The 18,276-nt window shown below is 36.8% G+C and overlaps 1 protein-coding gene across 2 annotated transcripts in view; it reads left to right on the forward strand.

Annotated features, from left to right (window-relative positions):
• Nucleotides 1–18,276, forward strand: part of Fat3 (FAT atypical cadherin 3) — a 525,564-nt gene that overhangs the window by 163,136 nt on the left and 344,152 nt on the right. For both annotated transcript variants that reach the window (XM_042685232.1, XM_042685233.1), the window contains exon 2: nucleotides 4,849–5,163. In XM_042685232.1, coding sequence (XP_042541166.1) covers nucleotides 4,849–5,163 — 315 coding nt within the window. The remainder of the gene's footprint in view (nucleotides 1–4,848; nucleotides 5,164–18,276) is intronic.

Raw genomic sequence — 18,276 nt, forward strand, 5'->3', positions numbered from 1 at the left:
AATATAGAAAAATATTTTATAAGCATTTTTCAAAAATAGCAAGCATAAAAATTCCAATGCTATCTGTAAAGAATTCCTTAAATGACATTTTCATAACTCTCAGTATAAAATGTGAACATGTCAGTTGGCTCTACTTTGAGCATTTCACTGGAGGTGATGAAGCAGGAGGATGAAACTTACATCTCTGTCTACTTGGAACTGGACCTTCAGCTGGACAGGTTACATTTTAATGAAATGTTAATTATCATCCATTCCCATCCCACTTAATATGTATTTGTGGATGAATAGACATAATGTCCTATTGACTCAGAGTCAGATAGAAGAAGAAAGCAAAGGAAGGAATTCTGAGACTTGCTTTTCCAAAGCAATCTCGAGGCCCTGAGAGATTCCTTAAGGCCTAAAAACAGAACTACACTATGATCCAGCAATACTGCTCTTGAGCATCTACCCAAAAAATGTTTAGGCAGTATAAATTAAAGGCGCTTGGACATTTAGGTTCATCACAACAATATTCATATTACCAAGTTATGGAAATAGCCTAGTAGTCTTACAACCAATGAATGGATTAAGAGATATCTGTCAATCAATCAATGTATTTATCTATCTATCTGGTGGAATTTTATTCGTCTATTAGGAAGAATAATATTAAGTCTTTTACAGGAAATGAGTGGATCTGGAAAAAAATCATATTGAGTAAAGACAGGCTCAGAAAGACAAAGTGTGCATATTTTGTCTTAGACCTGAAATATAAATATGTATGATAAATATGTATTATATATAATCAAACTTTCTAAAGTATGATACATGTACAGGTTGGTTTTCATAGTGTATATAACTCCCTTGAAAAATTAACCAACCCTTTAACCAAAATGAATATCAAGAGACTGAAACATGTCTTGATTGAAGGGAAAGAAGATAAACAGTGGAGTTGGAAAAATGTAAATAAGAATAGTGTATAAATAGAATTACAATACTTAATGTGATGGAAGGGGTGAGACTAATCAACAAGTATTGTATACAGAACTGGACAAATCAATTTGAAACCTTTTTGTGCAACTATTTGAAGGTAATAGAAAATAAAGCAATAGATTCCTTAGATACAAAATCAAAAGCATGACCTACCTACGAAAGAAAAATTGATGTTAGATGTGACAAAAAATGGAAAATTTCTAATCTTTAAACATCACTACTAAGGTGAAATATTAAAGACCTCTCAAAACTCAATAAAACAATTGAAATTTAAAATAGATTATACATTGAACATTTATTCACATGGAAAGTAAACAGTTTTAAAGATTCTCAATGTCATCATGAAGATGATGATGATGCCACAGTGAAATACTATTACATATTTATTTTGGTGTCAGAATTAAAGCAACAGACTCTGCCAAATCTGACATATGTGAGGTATGGAACAACTGGAACCCTCCAAATTCCTGCAAGAGGGAATGAAATATACCTAGCAGGTGACACATCCATTTAATGAAAGTATACTCCCATACAAAATTTGTACATAAATATTCCTTTGTTATGTAGATAAAACTGAAAGCAACCCAAATGTCCATCAGTGGTTAAGAAAATTGTGCTGGACCCATCCAGTGGAACAGTGGTAAGGAAAGAAAAACAATGATTTACGGTTTTATACACAAAAGAAGTCTATACATTTCTAGATACTGTAAGATGGTCTGCATCGACAAAAAGCTCCTCTGGGGTTCCCTAAGGGTCAGAGAGTTGGGAGCACAGATTATTAACGGGATACTTTCAATAATGTATATATTTATTATTTTGATTAAAGGGACAATTTCTTGGGAATCAGAAGTAGTCAGATTGTTCATTTTAGATATGTACAATATTTTTTAAGTCATGAAAAATGCATGATAATAACAACAGAGTTTCGTTAATGATATGGGATTTTTTTTTAATGTATGTGTGCTGATACCAGGGTCTGAACTCAAGGCCCTAATCTATCTCTTTCTACTTGTGGCTGGAATTTGACCAGTTGAACCAAGCCTCCAGCTGGCATTTTACTGGTTCACTGGATGCCCAGGTTGGCTTGAAGCTATGATCCTAAGATCTCAGCCTCGTTAGTCATTAGGACTAGAGGTATGAGCCACCTGCGCCTAGCCATTACATACAATTCTAACAATAATTGATCAGTTGTAAAGGAAGGTTTTGTTGGGCAGAAAGGTCAGGTGTATTTACATTTGCGATTATAACCATGTAGCTCATGACTAGTTGTAAGGGTGTTGAAGGTGAGTAAATACTATCAGTGGTTATTGTTGTTGGTAGGTGACATAGTTAGTATAGAGATTTAGATCACTTTTCTAATAATTTAGCTGATTTCTTTTTCATTTTTTTCCTAAATTTGCTCATAAAATTGAATGAACACTGTACTCCAAATGCTCATTCATACTTCTTGTTAATTATTAAATATTATTATAATTTATTTTAAGGAAAGATGATTAAAATTTTTAGTGAATGTTCGTTTACAAGTAGATAATTCATTTACAAATAGAGTAAAATCCACTCATGTAGTTTTGGGTCTATAAAGTGGCTGTCTTTCCAGCAAAGAATTTTCAAAGCCATTGAATGCTCAAAGCCTGGAATCCAGCATCTTCCAATGTGACTGATGGAAAGAAAGAGAGCTAGTGACTTGCAGGTATCACAAAGCAATTCTTTGTGCATATGCTCCAGTGTGCACCTCCGGGCATGTGCACATGTGCACGCAGGTGTGTGCCAAGCATGCAGTCAAGTTAGGTGACAAGATTGATCCAACATGGAAGATTTCCTTGCTTTCTTTTCATTGTCTGTACTTTGCTATTCCCCCAAAGGCCAGGAATTTTCATGAGATGTCACTGGCAAGTTTAAAAGAGAAAGCTGGTAAATACATGAACAGTCCAGCCAACACAAAGCAGTCCCTTGCTTTGAGTAAAGCTATGGAAATATGGTGTTTGATTGACAACTAAGCATTTACTCATCTTTTATTGAAATCTGAAATCTTTTTGCCAAACTTTCCCACAGATTAAATGATCATCATTACATGAAGCGTTAATGAATACTGAGAAATGGATAGGAAAATTAAGAGTGTGTACTAAATTTCTTCGTAATAAGTAATGGGTACTAGATAAACAAAAGCACTTTGGGCAAACCGGTCTGGATTCTTCTACTATTAGCCATGGGACTTAGGAGAGAGCTACCAACTTGGTGAACTCATCTGTAAAGAGAATTAATTCTTATATTATAGGAAAGTTGTGATGTAGATCTCATAGTGCATTATGAAGCCTCGGTAAATGCTGCTTCTCTGGCCTCTCATCCTCTTGTGTGACTCTTTGCCCTTCCAAGTATGTAAGTCTAAGCCAGATGAAGTGATTGCTCCTTGATGTTTGCTGTCATACCTCACCACAGACCATAGTACAGATAAGGACTATGAGTCTTTGAGGACTGAGACCTTGTCATCAGTGACTTGCACAAGGCCCAGTGGAGGTGTATACATGGAATAAGCATGTTTCGTTGAAGAGTTAGCACATGACCTGAGAGCATTTTTTGAGACTTCTGTCTCTCATCACAGTTCATACTGGTTGACATGTTTGTTTCTGGTCGAGAGCCTGCCTAATTTTATGTCACTATTCCTCCCTCTGACTTAGGGCTCCCATTTCCCTGAGTAACAATGTTGCTCAGGAGTGATCATTATGTGCATCTCAAGGTTAGTATGCCTATAGTTGGTGGTCAGCATAGGCAGTTCTGTCAGTCCAGGTTTGTAGCCACAACAGGATTTTCTTCTCCCAATGTCATACTGATATTCTATTCTATTCCAAACCAGTTTACAAGACAGTACAATAGTCATCCAATCCATGACTATATCACTGGATTTATACCACTATGTTTTCCCTCTCTTTTAGTTGCAGTTATACTGCTAGTGTCTACTCTTCTCATGCTATGTTGATGTTTCTATTCTGATTGTCTGCTGTCACTCAACACAGCACAGGAACCCATTGTGTTTTATGTATTTCTATCGAGAATATGTAAGATGGTGTGTTGTCTCATGGCATATCACTATGCAAAATTGGGTGGAAAATGGGTTAAGTTTTGTGCTTTCAATATACTGTTTTGATTTTTAGGCAGCATTAGTATGCCAACCTGTTTCTGGGTAGGTTCCTTCCTTGCTCCCAGTTGCAATATATGTCAGTTTGTTTATGCAGGGTCTGCAAGCCAAACTTTAAGCCTAATTTGTACCAGTTGGAAATTGGGTGGTTTTGTTTGCCTAATTTAAAATGATGGTCCATGAGCATCACTTAGAGGAGCTCGGGGTTTATAAAGGGTTCTCTGTGGAGCACTTGAGGGGCAAGAACTCATTTAGAAAATGTGTTGATCTACTACTCTCCTGATTGTACAATAACTGTGACATTTGATTTTTAAAGAATTGGTATGAAATAGGATTATAGAGTAGTTTGCATTCTAACTAGCAAAAAAACATTCTAAATCTCATTTTCACTTTTGTAAATTAACAGATAAAATAATTTACCCTAGGAGAGCTTTTGGTTGCATCAATTGAATATCAAGTCAGTTGGAGATATTGCTTTGGTGCTGATTTCCCATGCAAGGTGGGACATGATCTGAACCCAGGCCCGCTTTCTTCCACTTCTTTCATATTGGCAACTCTCTCTCTACCTGCATGTGATATCTTTCTCTTCAAATTTCAAAGCATTCAAATGTAATTACCCTTTTACAAATAACAAATGAACTATTTATTATGGTCCTGTATAAAACTGCTTTCTTTATGTAAAGAGTAGCATTTTAGTTTGATCTCATGTCTTCTATGGCCATCATGCTCTCTCTGCTTTCTCTCAGGGGTCATCACTGCTGCAGACATTCTTGACAGAGAGACCACAGGTTCATACTGGCTGACAGTGTATGCCACAGACCGGGGCGTGGTTCCTCTTTATTCCACCATCGAGGTCTACATTGAAGTTGAAGATGTGAATGACAATGCCCCACTGACCTCAGAACCTATTTATTATCCTACTGTCATGGAAAACTCTCCCAAGGATGTATCTGTCATTCAAATTCAAGCTGAAGATCCTGACCCCAGTTCCAATGAAAAACTCACATACAGGATCACAAGTGGGAATCCTCAGAATTTCTTTGTCATCAACATCAAAACAGGTAAGGGAATGCTCAGTTGACCTTTTTAAATCAACAGTTCAGCTTTTTAGTTTATCTGCCTTACCTCTGTTCTATTAGTTTATTGTGTTGAAAGACGGATCTTTATTTTGGGGGAAGTTTTTTTTTTTTAAAGCTGAGAGTTTCTCTTGTCTGGTAGATTTCAGCTTGCCTTCGCTGAAGTAAAGTAATCTAATAGGAATCAAAGCTTCACACAAAGCCTTAGATTTGTTTTACTTGTAATAATAGAATGTGCTTCCTGAACAACTCAGTTTGCCTTCTGCCCTTTCTCTTTCTTGGGACAGAGCCCATGGCCCATGCTGGGTGACAGTGTCAGCTAACTTTGTGGGCTTTTATCTCCAGGAACCTCTCCTTGCTTGGCCTTACTCCAGCTTGCTGTAATGGCCAACAGCCTTAACTCAAAATGCAGATGGTTTATGACTCTTGAACTACCCATCTATGAGATATGGTGTTTAACTTTTCAAATTTTGGTAGTGACACCATCTGTAGGTAAAATATGAAACAATAATAAATTGCTGACTCTTCCTCAGCAGTCTTAAAGATTATAATGAAAGCTTACTTCGCTGGAAAAGAATCAAAGGCTTGTAGTGAGAAACAAGTTTGATGTTTGGTTGATCCAGTCATGAGACAAGAACATACCCTGCACAATAGCTCTCAGAGTTTTTCTGCTTTCTTTTGATTTGTGAATTTTAGATATGAACAAAAAATTAAATAATCAGCCAAAGCAATTCTGGATGGAGTCTTAGTTCTTTAAGTTTAGGATTATGTGAATTTATTTTGTCCTTAGCAAATGAGCTGATACTGGCTAAAATAGGCTAAGTTGATACCTGTTGGTGTGAAAACACTCATCTTTCCTAATGAACTACTGATAAATTGAGAGTTATTTCTACTGTCTTTATTTATTATTGGAGAAGTATATATCTATCTTGGCCTCATGATGCAAAAAATTCTCATTAATAAAAATTTGAAGAGAATGATGGAAAGTAAATATATAATATATAAATAATAAAAATATAATATAGGGTATAATAAAAATATTGATAAATATATAATATACATACCATGTAACATATAATTATGTACAATACATAATTACTTATATCTCTATATAGATATATAACATACAATTAGATATATTCATACATTTTAATATAATATAAATAATATATATTAAATATATATTTAAATTCCAGCATTTCATATACATATATTTCATATATATTTCATATATATATATATTCTATAAGTCTAGTGATTGGTCATTTTGTTAGCAGATTTCTGAATCTTAGTGATGTCACATCAGGATTTGACTTGTGCTTCATTATCAAATGAAGAGTGGTCTTAGCAATATCTCACTGAGGCTGTGAGGAACTAATAGGACTTAGCAAAGAGCCAGGCTCAACCTTTCTAGGAACTTCTAAGTGGGGAAACTACAGAAACCCCTCCTGTTCACTTTAGTGCTATGAGCCAGAGCTGCATGGAATGTGTAGATAGAGGAATGAATTCAAACTCTTTTGTTTTTAATTGTGAAAATACTATACAGAGGGGTTATAATGACATGGGCAAGATAATGAGTACATTTCTTATCAAGCATTGTAGCCTCCTCCTTTGAATTCAAACTCTCATCAGATGGAAAGTGAATGGGAATGGGGAGGGATGGAGCACAAAGGCCAAGTCCCTGGGAAAGGAGTTGAGGAGACAGTATCCTCTCTTCATGCTCCACAGGCCACTTGGCCAGGTTCTGAGCTTCTTCCTAGATTCCTAGATTCTGTTACCATTTGAATCTTTAGTGAAGGGCCTGGCACCTCTTGCTTAAGATAAAGGACACTAGTGGGGTCCTCTTCAATGAGTGTCTCCTTCTACTTCAGATGGACATTAATGGCTATCAAAGCTAGAAATTTGGGTTGAATGAAAAGAACTTAGGTCTCACATTACAGGCAGAGAAGATATCCATTGATACAATTAAAGCTGCTTTTTATACTATTTTTAAAAGTTTGTACATGAATTTTCAGAATGCCTTGTATTATTTGGCTGACATTACATGATAAGAGCATTAAATCATTTCATAAGCTCTCTGTCCTTGCCAAGTATTTTTCCAAAGTAATCTAATACATCTATAAGTTAAGTAAATTTCTAAAAGAAAATTCAACATACTTTGTAATATTCAAATATATAATGATAAAATGCTGTTTCATCTATTTTTAATAACTGTAAGTTTTGTTCATAAGAGTATGAACTTAAGATAGTGCCCAAGCCATTCAGAGATCCAAAACAGCATGCGCTTAAGAGATTAACAGCACTTACATTATAACAGAAGAGTATAGAATTTGATTGTGGTGGGAGAGCTCCAGTGCGGTGGCTCAGTCAGACATGGTCGGAGTGTTTCATGTGAAATGTCTACCACAGTGCCGGGCACCATGAAATTCAAAGACTTGGTGCCTTGTCTGTTGTGCATTGATTTCAGGAACATCTTTTAATTTCTTTTCATTGAATTTCAGTTTGTTTCTTAGAGAATGACAATCATTGTGCTTCCTTTTAATGCAGGAAGACTGAATGTTTTGGTATGATTGAAGGTTGTTGGAAAACCAAAGTGTTCTAAGATTATGTTATTTCTGCATCTATTGTTCCCTTCCCCTACCCCTTCCCTTCCCTTTCTTTCTTTACCTTCCTCTCCCCTCCCTTCCTTTTCTTAGTATAAGGCAATATCTACTGACTCTCATTTAAAAAAATTGGCACTTATTTTTGTCCTTGAAAGTCATTTGCAATACTAACATCAATATAACATTTTTTTCAATGATGAAGCTAAACAATATATTCAGAAAAGATACAGGCTTTCTAATTTTTTCCAGCTGAAATGTCAATCAACTCTAGTAAACTGACCCTTACTCTCTCAACTTCTTTCCCATGGTACAGTGGAAGTTTATAAAGTTTTGTTTTGTTTGGACAATATGCTATATAATAAATAAAAAATGGGATGATGTATAAAAACTCAGTTTGTTTCAATACTTATCTACACCTTATAAAAGAGAATGATATCCCTAACTCCAAAAATTAGGAGAGTCTGGTGTTGCTGTTTCATGTCTGTAATACTGGCTGCTCAGAAGGCTGAGATCAGCTCACAGCCAGTGCAGCTGATAAATCTGAGAGGCTCATCTCCAGTTACTGAGTAAAAAGCCAGAAGTGGAGGTGTGGCTCAAGTGATCAATCACCAGCCTTGAGTGAAAAAGCCAAGAAAGAATGAGGGGCCTTGAGTTCAAGTTTCAGTATTGGAACTGGGTGGATTTTGCTATTAAATGTTCTGTTATCTACCCAAAAAATCATCCAAGAGTTTTTCCCCTATCATGCCTTCTATCTTTTGATTTCTTTGGCTGTAGGCATGTTTTTTGCTAAAATGTGACAATATAGCTTCTCAGATCTAATATGCTTAGTCTTTAAATCAATTTGAATAATAGCAGGTTGTCTTTAGGTATATATGATGTAAGAACTAAAAAGTAAATGTTAACATTAATGAGAAGGATAGCAGAGAAATTCAAGCAATAATACAGCCCAGTGATCACTTGCTAGGCTTATTAGAATGCAGAATCTTGGAGTAAAGCCTGGCAATTTGCATTTCTCACAAGTTCCCAGGTAATACTAAAAGTATTCCCAAGAGAAGTCTGTAGAGCAAGGCTCTAGACTTCCATTACATAAGAGAAATGGACTTGAGAGGTAACCAGATGCCGAGAGATCCCTGAGGACAAGGCAGCCAGCGTTATAAATTACTCAACACTCTTACCTTATAGCATTGTGATTTTGAGAGTTCACTATGAATTCCACCCCAGCAGATCCTCACACTTCTGCTTATACTCACTGTTTTATAAAGTTGATAAAAAATGAAAATCCTATATCTTTAATTATCCATTAACAAAAGGTCACAGAAATCCCTAAGACTTTAAGATAATAAAAAATTGGGGTTATATAATATTTGAATAAATTTGTATTCTTTCTAATTATATAGACTTAAGCAGAATGTGTTACTAAGTAGAATCCAGATGTAAATAAATAAGGAAACATTTTTCAGTTTTATTATATCATTATTTAAAAAAAGAAGTGTTAGTCTATAAGGTAGTGGTATCCAAAAATAATTTCTATTCCAAGTTAGGTAAACTCTATGCTTATGCATAGCTGTTTGGTGATAACCTTCTTAGGAAATCAAAAGGGAACCTTCCTTTGTGTATAATTACAGAGATTTGTACTCACACATACACACAAATAAAAAACAAGGTGAGAATCAACAGTACAAATAATGGTAGTTTCTCTTTAAAGAAAACCCTGGAAATCTCTTACTCAAGTTCTTTTCTGGGCATGTGGCCCTGGACGGAGGGGTACAGTGAGTAGAAACGGCTGCTGGATGATGAGTTGATATTCATAAGTACCCAGCACAAAGCAGATAATGTGGTGGATGAGTATGTATGAAACTGTAAATCACCCTGGCTCTGTCTTTCAGCCATGAAAGGAGGCCTTGTCCTCTCGAACATTAAATTGTGTTCATTTAATCCAACAAGTTCAGTAGAACAAATGGAGCTCATGCAGATTTATCACAGGGGGTTATTTAAATTCAGCAGTGACCTTTGAATCTATGCGAATTTGTTCCCAATGAACAAGGACAAAGGATCTTCTCTGCACTGTCTCACCACTGCGTGGAAGGGGGCGGGGTCTGAGGGTGCAGAGTGCTGCATCAGGCCTGGCCATGCACAAGAAGGAAAAGTGCCTTCCTTCAGGAGCTCTGTTTCAACCTTCAGTGACTTTGCTTTGTTGGGAGGCTTGTTGTTAATTACTGATATTTAAATATCAATTTCAGAGTTTCTCAGCCCTAATAATATTGACTTTTGGGTCAGATAACTCAGATAACTTTGTTGTGGGAAGTGGTATTATGCATTTTAATAGCTATAGCAGCATCCTGAGCTCCTACTATGTAGCAAGCTTCATACTTCTCTCCTGAGTTGACACAATGGAAGTATCTCCAGTCATTGTCAAATGTCACCTAGGTGGAAAATTACCATCTGAGAACATTGAATTAATGTGGAAGACTTCACAGGACCTGATTTCACACAGTCCTATGCAAAGCATCCTGTACAAAATAAATGACAACCTATAGAAGTGTGTTGTATTAATAAATTTTGGGGGGAAAGGTATTTGTACTACATATGTTTATGCGTATGGATTATTAATAATTATGCATATGGATTATTGATAATAAAATGAAATAAGATTAAAAACAAAAGAAATCAAAAGCTCCCATTCACTACCTTCTAACTCTAGGTTCCTTATATTTTAAAGACTCTGAAAACAATGAAATCAAACATACTAGGAAAAACAAAAAAGAAACAAATAACAAAACTTCAAAGATAATAAATGCATGTGAAGTTATCTTTTCTCAACTCTTATTATTTGAAGGGGATTTGGCTGGCAACAAAATTCTCATCGGAAACTGTTTTGAGCAGCTTTCTCAAAACAGCATGAAGAGATTACTCAGAGTTTTAGAATCTATTTCTTTGAAATATTTAATCAGCTCCAAATCCTATCCTTGCTTAGTGTCAGCCTTTGGTAGATAAATATGTAAGTTGTTTCATTCTGGGAATGGGGGAGGCTGGAAAGGGGTGGGTGACCTCTCAGGCCTCAGGTGGGGCTCTGGAGGTGTATGTTTTCAGCATAGCTTTTGCAGGTCTTTGACATCCATAGGAAGTTTTAGTGTACATTTACCAACCCCAACACACTGACTAGTAAATTCATGGGAGCTTAGATTAGTGTCCTGATCACCACCAATGGATATATCATATAAATGACTGCAGACTTAAGCTGAATGGGAAAAGTGAGTTTACGAAATAATTAGAACACCAAATAAATTCAAGGACATTCTGAAGGGCAGGATGCTAGTGAAATAATGGCATATGTTTCATTCCATCTACAAGAAACAGATTTATATCTTTGAGTTAATAGGACTGTTCCTTGGAAAGGGATGGTTAGGTAATATTTTTGTATAAAATTGAATTTGAGGCAAAAATAAGGAACTCTGGCTGGGATGCTGGTGACTCATGCCTGTAATCTTAGCTACTCATGAGGCTGAGATCTGAGGATCATGGTTTGAAGCCAGTCTGGGCAGAAAACTCCATGAGACTCTTATCCCTAATAAACTATGAAGAAGGAGGAGGAGGAGGAGGAGGAGGAGGAGGAAGAGGAAGAGGAAGAAGAGGAGGAAGAGGAGCAAGAACAAGAACAAGAGCAAGAAGAAGTAGTCAGAATTGGTGCTGTGGCTCAGGTGGTAGAGCACTTACCTTGAGGACAATTCCCAGGCCCAGAGTTCAAGCCCCATGACTGGCAAAAATAAATAAATAAAAATCAATCAATCAATCAATAAGAAAATAAAGGAATTCTGGTGAAGGGAAGAGAAGACAGCATAGGTAGAGTTCAAACAATACTAGCAAGACAGAGAATAAAAGCCTGTCTGGGAAGCTTCCTTTGTAGGTGACTCTGCTTCTCTGCACTTGTTGGATCTGCAGTGTGCTGCTCATTCCCAGGGCGAGTAGTGTTCCATCTTCCGTATGTCCTCAGCCTCCTGACCCATTCAAGAGATATAGCAAAAGGGCTGATTTTTCCCAAAGAGCATCCTGCCCCTCAGGCTCAGCTGCGGGGAGCTGCTGTTGGAAATCACTGAGAATGATCTGGGAGGGTGATAGAGTCATGCACATAAAGCAAATGACAGAGCTGTATTTATTTATTAAAAAAAGGAGATTGATTAAGGCCATAAATTTATCTTTTATTTCTTTTATCTGGGCATTATTTCCACAGCAGTAATTTATGGCTTGAGCTTATTGCTGTCTTCTGTTCTGAGAGAAGCAGGGAATTTTAATTGGAACCACTGCCCATCGCTTTCTCTTCCTGGATACCATTGCCAGGGAGACTCCTGGCTGGGAACACTCCCCAGCATTCTGTCCTTTCTCCCTCAGGATGAAGGGAAGGTAAAAAGTAGGAGCTTTAGCCCAGGGCATATGACTTCCTGATGACCTAATCACAGGGGTGTAAGAAATCAAAGCTCTAGGCACCTACTTACTGGCTTGCCCCAAGTCATCTAGCTGATCAGCACTAGAGAACATTCCAGTTTAATGTATTTCTTATGAGAGTATAAGTTCTGAGTTTAAGCATTCCATCATAGCTTTAGAAAGCTGGTTTTTGGTCTGTATGTTTGGTTGTCCCTGTGACCTTGTTGAGTTTAGTCATATATAAGGAGAGTATTAGCTAAAAGGGGCAGGAGTTAGTTAGATTGTTTCAAGATTTTGGAACATTGTCTATGATGACCATCATTGTCGCGTGCGTGCTAGGCTGTTCACCTCAGCTCACGTGGTCATGTGAAAGTTATTGGTGGTCACATTTAGTTGCTTTACAAATAAGATCTCATCAGAGTCTTGTTCACTTTGGCATTTGTGAGACTTTCAAAGCCAATTCTCTGGAGGCATTTTATTAAACAGCCCTGGGAGATGCTACCTGGACAGTTGCTACAGGATGAAGTGAGTTTCATCCTTGACCTTCAGAAATGAAAGATCAGCTTTAGGATTGTTTCTGCTTTATATTCCAGGCTTGTCCTTTTCTGTCATCTTTGAATCACTTTATTCTTTGCTCCTTGACATTGTTATAAAAACTGTGTTTTAAAAAATCTATAAATTGTATTCACATTGAAGCAGATTGCCCTAAAGAGCATAAGGAACTTGAACAATAAAACCACAAAGCAGCATGTGGTGAGTTATTGATAGCACTGACATTCCTTTGCAGAAAATTGATAAGTTTTGTTCTACTTTGCTATTCATAGTTATAGTTTGGCTTCATGATAATCCTGGGCAAAGAGCATTGTCGCAGAGAGAAACCAAGGAGAAGAGCCTAGATGCTAAGGTCAAATGTCGATATTAAAATCCCAGTTCTGACAATCTTTAGCCATGTGATATTTGTCAAATTAATTCTGTGAGGTTTATTTTCCTTGATAAAAAATGTGAATGATTATAGTAACTAATAAACTGGATCACTATTAAGATTAAATAAGTTAGAATAAAGTACTTTAAAGAACATTTTTCAAGTGACTCTATTAATCATTAATGTAAAAAAAAACTCCATCCATAAGAGTTTGTTGTAACTAATTTGACATTGACATCAAACAATTAAGGCCTGTAGTAGTTGCTGTTTACAAACGATGAATAAATAAAACACTTAACCAACACGTTTATTAAGTTATCCACAAGATTAATACCAATTGCCATGTTTAGTTCTATATGTTGTTTAAGTAAGTTATGACTGACTAGTGGACTATTGTTGGACTAAGACAGAGCCAGGGCTCAGAATCCTAGAAACTACTCTTCATCTTAGATATTTCTACTTCACAATAATAAAACAACATGATACCTTAAAAAACAAAAACAGAAAAACACTAGTAGAAATAGTTGAGGTTTCCAGATTTCAGTGGAAGCCATCCTAATTACACTTTTAACAGTAGAAAACCTCAATTCATTTCTGTAGGCCTCAGGAACCTCACCTGTAAATCACAACTGGAACAAGATTCAAGAACATCAATCCCTGACCTGTGTTGCTACTGCATTTCCTACTTCCAGGCAGACATCATTAATGGATTGTCACAGCCTTTCATTGTCTGTCCATAGTCAGTACTCAATGGAACCTCACATTGGTGGAGCTAGTGTGAAAGGTTATTTACTTGTCATTGACACCCTGAGACCTTCTGTATCTGTTTGTCTGGAGTTTTAAGTAACAGTGGCATTGATGGAAAGGTAGGAAGGAAACTGATGGGAAAGTCTGTAGAAATACAGCTAATCAGGACTTGGTGACTTGGAGAAGTAGTGAACAGGAGATGGAAACACAGCCTTCAGGGCATAGTAAAAAGAAAAGCCAGGCTGAAAAACTCAAAGGAGGCAGCTTCCTTAAATAACAGGGTGATGTCTTTGCACCTGTCTCAGCCAATTAGATTAAGGTAGACATGGAGCAGGGACCATGAATCCCCAGATTTGGTGGAATGGAAGAGTTGTAAATCCAAGCACAGCGGTGGTGCTGTGTGTGTGGAGCACTGACAGACAGACAGACAATCTCAGATTAGCCTTCTGTTGTCTAATATGGGCATTACTGAAACTCAGCTGAACTCCTAGCCTCAAATCCTCTAATATTCTCTGTAGTGCTCATACATAATCTTGCCATCAAAGTTTGGAACAGGATTCTCTTTAAATAAGTCAAAGGATGTTAACACTGTTACTGTGGAAACCAAGTCAGGAGACTGGCTTTTTTATACATCGTACGTATGTATAAAAATAGCACAATGAAACACACTAATGACTGAATAAAAGGAGAGAGGAGGGACAGAAAACAACTGGAGGGAGGGGGGAGGAGAGATTTCATCAAAGTACCTTTATTATATGTATGATCACAAGGAAGCCTCTTTGTATAACTTAATATATACTATTAACATACAAATAAATTATAAAGGAAATCAATTTCCTTTAAAAGAGAGAGAGAAATTAGAAAGAGTAGTTTGAAGCCAGCCCAAGATAGCAACTCATCAAACAAGAAAAATGTGGTAGTTCATAGCTGTAATCCCAGCAAGGCGAAAGGCTTGGGTAGGATCATAGTCACAAGCCAACCTAGGCCAAATAAATAAGACCTGTTCTGAAAAATAAAAGGCAGAAAATTTTTGAGGTATGGATCAAGTGGTAGAGCACCTGCCTAGCAATTGCAAGCTAGAACTCAATCCCAGTACAAACAAAAAAATAAGATTAAAAAATTAAATGAGCTTTTCCCTAATGTCAGTTGCCACAGAAATTTTAAAGTGTAGATGATTTCATATTGGTACTTAGCAAGATCAATGAAAGGCATTTGCCTGTGAGTGATGTTACTACTGGGGCTTGGCATTTGGAAAATGGCTATTACCATCAGCTTTCATTTCTATTAGTGAATGTTAATGACCTAAAATAAAATACCATGATCTCCAACCTGTGCTTGGATGAAGCCCCAAATCTGTTTATTAGTAGTTATTAGATGAATATTTTCTACCTTAAATTTTAATCTCAGTGTTCCATTGGAAAATTTACAAAAAAATGAAATATATCGATATAGGTACAATCTACTTATCATTATTATATTGAACATGAGGCCTGTAAAAACTACCTGTCATCTCAGAATTTCTCTCTGTGTGACCATCTTGTGCTCTAAGGAGAGTTCCCGTTGATTTCTGGTCAATCTCATCCTGTCACTAACCATATAGCAACGGAATGTTTCTGAACTTGTTGTGGGATTCAATGGGCTAATGTGCTCCATTCAAGCCTTTGTTTAACAAATGTCAACTCTTACAGTATGACTGTATGTGTTCCAAACTCTTGCCCTTCTACAGAATTTCCTCTAAGCGTTTCTTTCTTGAAAATTGATGACAAGGAATGTGATGATAATTCAGATTTATAGAAGTCTCTGTTATATTGTAAGTGTTCATTTTTTAAAAGTGCCTACGATGAAGCAGGTACTATTCTGGGCACAGAGAGTTCAAGAATCTTGCAGTCTAGCCTTCAGCACTATTTGTCCATCTGTTGACACTTACAGCTACGATTGCTCAAATGTAAAAGGTAAACTGCCCAGGTGATCTCGGCTCATGCCTGCAATTCTTACTTAGAAAGCCAGGATCTGAGGATATCAGTTCATTGCGAGCCCAGCCAGTGAGACTCTTTATCTCACATCAACCAATAAAAAGTTAGAAATGGAATTGTGGCTGAAGTGGTAGAATGCTAGCCCTGAGTGAAAAGCCATGTAAGAGGGCAAATCCTGAGTTCAATCCCAACTACTGGCATAAAAAGAGAAAAGAGGTAGGGAGGAAGTGAGAACTTTAAGGAAATGATATTATGTGATAAATTTTTCTGAACACAGTAAGTTATTATAATATTTATTGAATGTTTAGGAAAGTAAACCATTGAGAACATGAGTGACAGGCAGAGACGTCTTTGCCAGTGCAGCATTTGTTTACTATATCACCCTGGCAGACACTTCAGTTAAGCAGGACAAATCTAATTTGACCTCCCATCACTTAAGTAAAAATTACCCTTCTCTGTAAAATTTCCTATTTCATAAAGGCATATTTTATCTTAACTATGTACATCCCAAATAGTTCATTTTTCACTTATTTAAATTGTTTTCTGTCATAATGAGGAATGCTTTTTCTCTGAAGAAATGATGTTCATGCACTGGAAATAGGGCCGTTTATTAAAATGGCTTATTAGGATAGTAGACTTAGATGTACTTCTATGCTTTCAGTATTTAAGAATTTCTAGTACCCAAGGAAATAATTTCCAGTATGAAGCAGGCTCTGATCATTGCTCTCTAAATTCTCATTTTTATGCTTATTTAAAGGTGGTTGGTAGATGTATATTTGTCTCGGTGTGTTTAGAAATATTAGCAATGTTTTCAGTAGATTTCTTTTGAGGCTTTGCTGTATTGTAATCTAGCAATTAAATTATTGGGTACTTTCATTCTCCTCTGATTTAATAAGCTTTATGGATTTTGTATTCCATGCATAGATGATGGAAGAGCACAAAGAAATAAGAAACTCCTCAGGCCTAAAAGAGAAAACTGGCTTTGTGCCCTTGTACAAAACTCCTTACAGGAAAGGAAAATCCTGGATTTCAGGACGAAATTAGCTTGTTGAAGTTTTTATTTTTGAATTTTAGTCATACCTATTATCTACCAAGAGAAAGAAGTCATATTTAACAGAAGTTTAACCCCTTTGAATGCCAAAACAAACAAAAAGTATAATTCCGAGCCACTTTCAAAAGTGCATCAAAGATACCTTTAAATTTTTAAGTATCTACTGACATAATGATTCAAGTAGGGTGGGATAATAGATCTGCCATGTACATAGTCACATTCGACCCCCTGCATACAGTCTCCTCACTGAGAAGAGCTTGATGCTGCTTTGATGCCCGATTGCTCCTATCTGGGAGCTTCTCATGTTTCTGAACTAGGGGCTTTGTATTTTCATTTTATGATTGGTCCTGCACATTGTGGGTATATGAGGAGGCATTTGCCTTGATTGTTGACAAGTGTCAGGGGATGTCCAATGGAGGTGTATCCATACCTCCAGCCTGAGCTCTGCCTGCTAATACCCATTTCTGTTCTCAGCAAGTCTCCTGCTTCCAGTGCTCTGCCTTCTAATTTTCTGCTTCTCCTCTGCTGAGATATCACATAAACAAGGTATTAGAATAATAAGTAGGCTGGGGACCACTGGGCTCTGGAAGGGCGACCTTGAAGACTCCTTGAAGACTCCTCCTACAGCCTTTGGCTGCCACTCTTTCAGTGCTACAGGTCAGTGGTCATTCCTTGCAACACTTCATTTTGGGATCAGGGGCTGTTTTTTGTTCCCCCTGGACTGATTTAAGCTGTCTCTGTAGAAAGTGAAACCATCATTTCTAACTCATTTCCATTAAAAGAAGATTGTCATAAACCACCTACTTCAAAAGCCCTTTTTGGGGGGGAGGGGAATCCAAGAAAGAAAGAAGGAAAGAAAAAAAGAAAGAAAGAAAGAAAGAAAGGTGAGATTTCTTGTAATGAGACTCCTCCTGCTGCCTAACTCATATAAACTACACAGGTTTCACTGTTAACTCTGATAGAATCTACTACATAATCTACTAGATAATCGATTATATAATTTCTGAGTTTTTTAATTGCGTGTGGGCCTTTAAAGGGATGGGAAGGGGAAACAAAGGAGGAGGCTACAATGCTTGATAAGAAATGTATTCATTATCTTGCCCTTGTAATTGTAACCCCTCTGTACAGTATTTTCACAATAAAAAAAAAAAGAACCACAGTGCACTTGCATGGCACCCTCTTATCCTAAAGCATCGTCACCTTTTTTTGACATGTGTCACCATGATCAAGCTCTCCATACAATTACAGACATCAGTTCATTTTCATTGTATTTATAGATGTTCATCAGCTGTCTCTTATCTGTTCATATTGATTTCTAGCTTTCTTCTGGTGCTTTGTTTGTTTCCCCCATCCAAATTGCCACAAAAGGAAACAAAAGATAAT

Source organism: Dipodomys spectabilis, unplaced genomic scaffold (genome assembly GCF_019054845.1).
Source record: "Dipodomys spectabilis isolate Male_0828 unplaced genomic scaffold, ASM1905484v1 ptg000094l, whole genome shotgun sequence".
Taxonomy (NCBI): Eukaryota; Metazoa; Chordata; class Mammalia; order Rodentia; family Heteromyidae; genus Dipodomys; species Dipodomys spectabilis.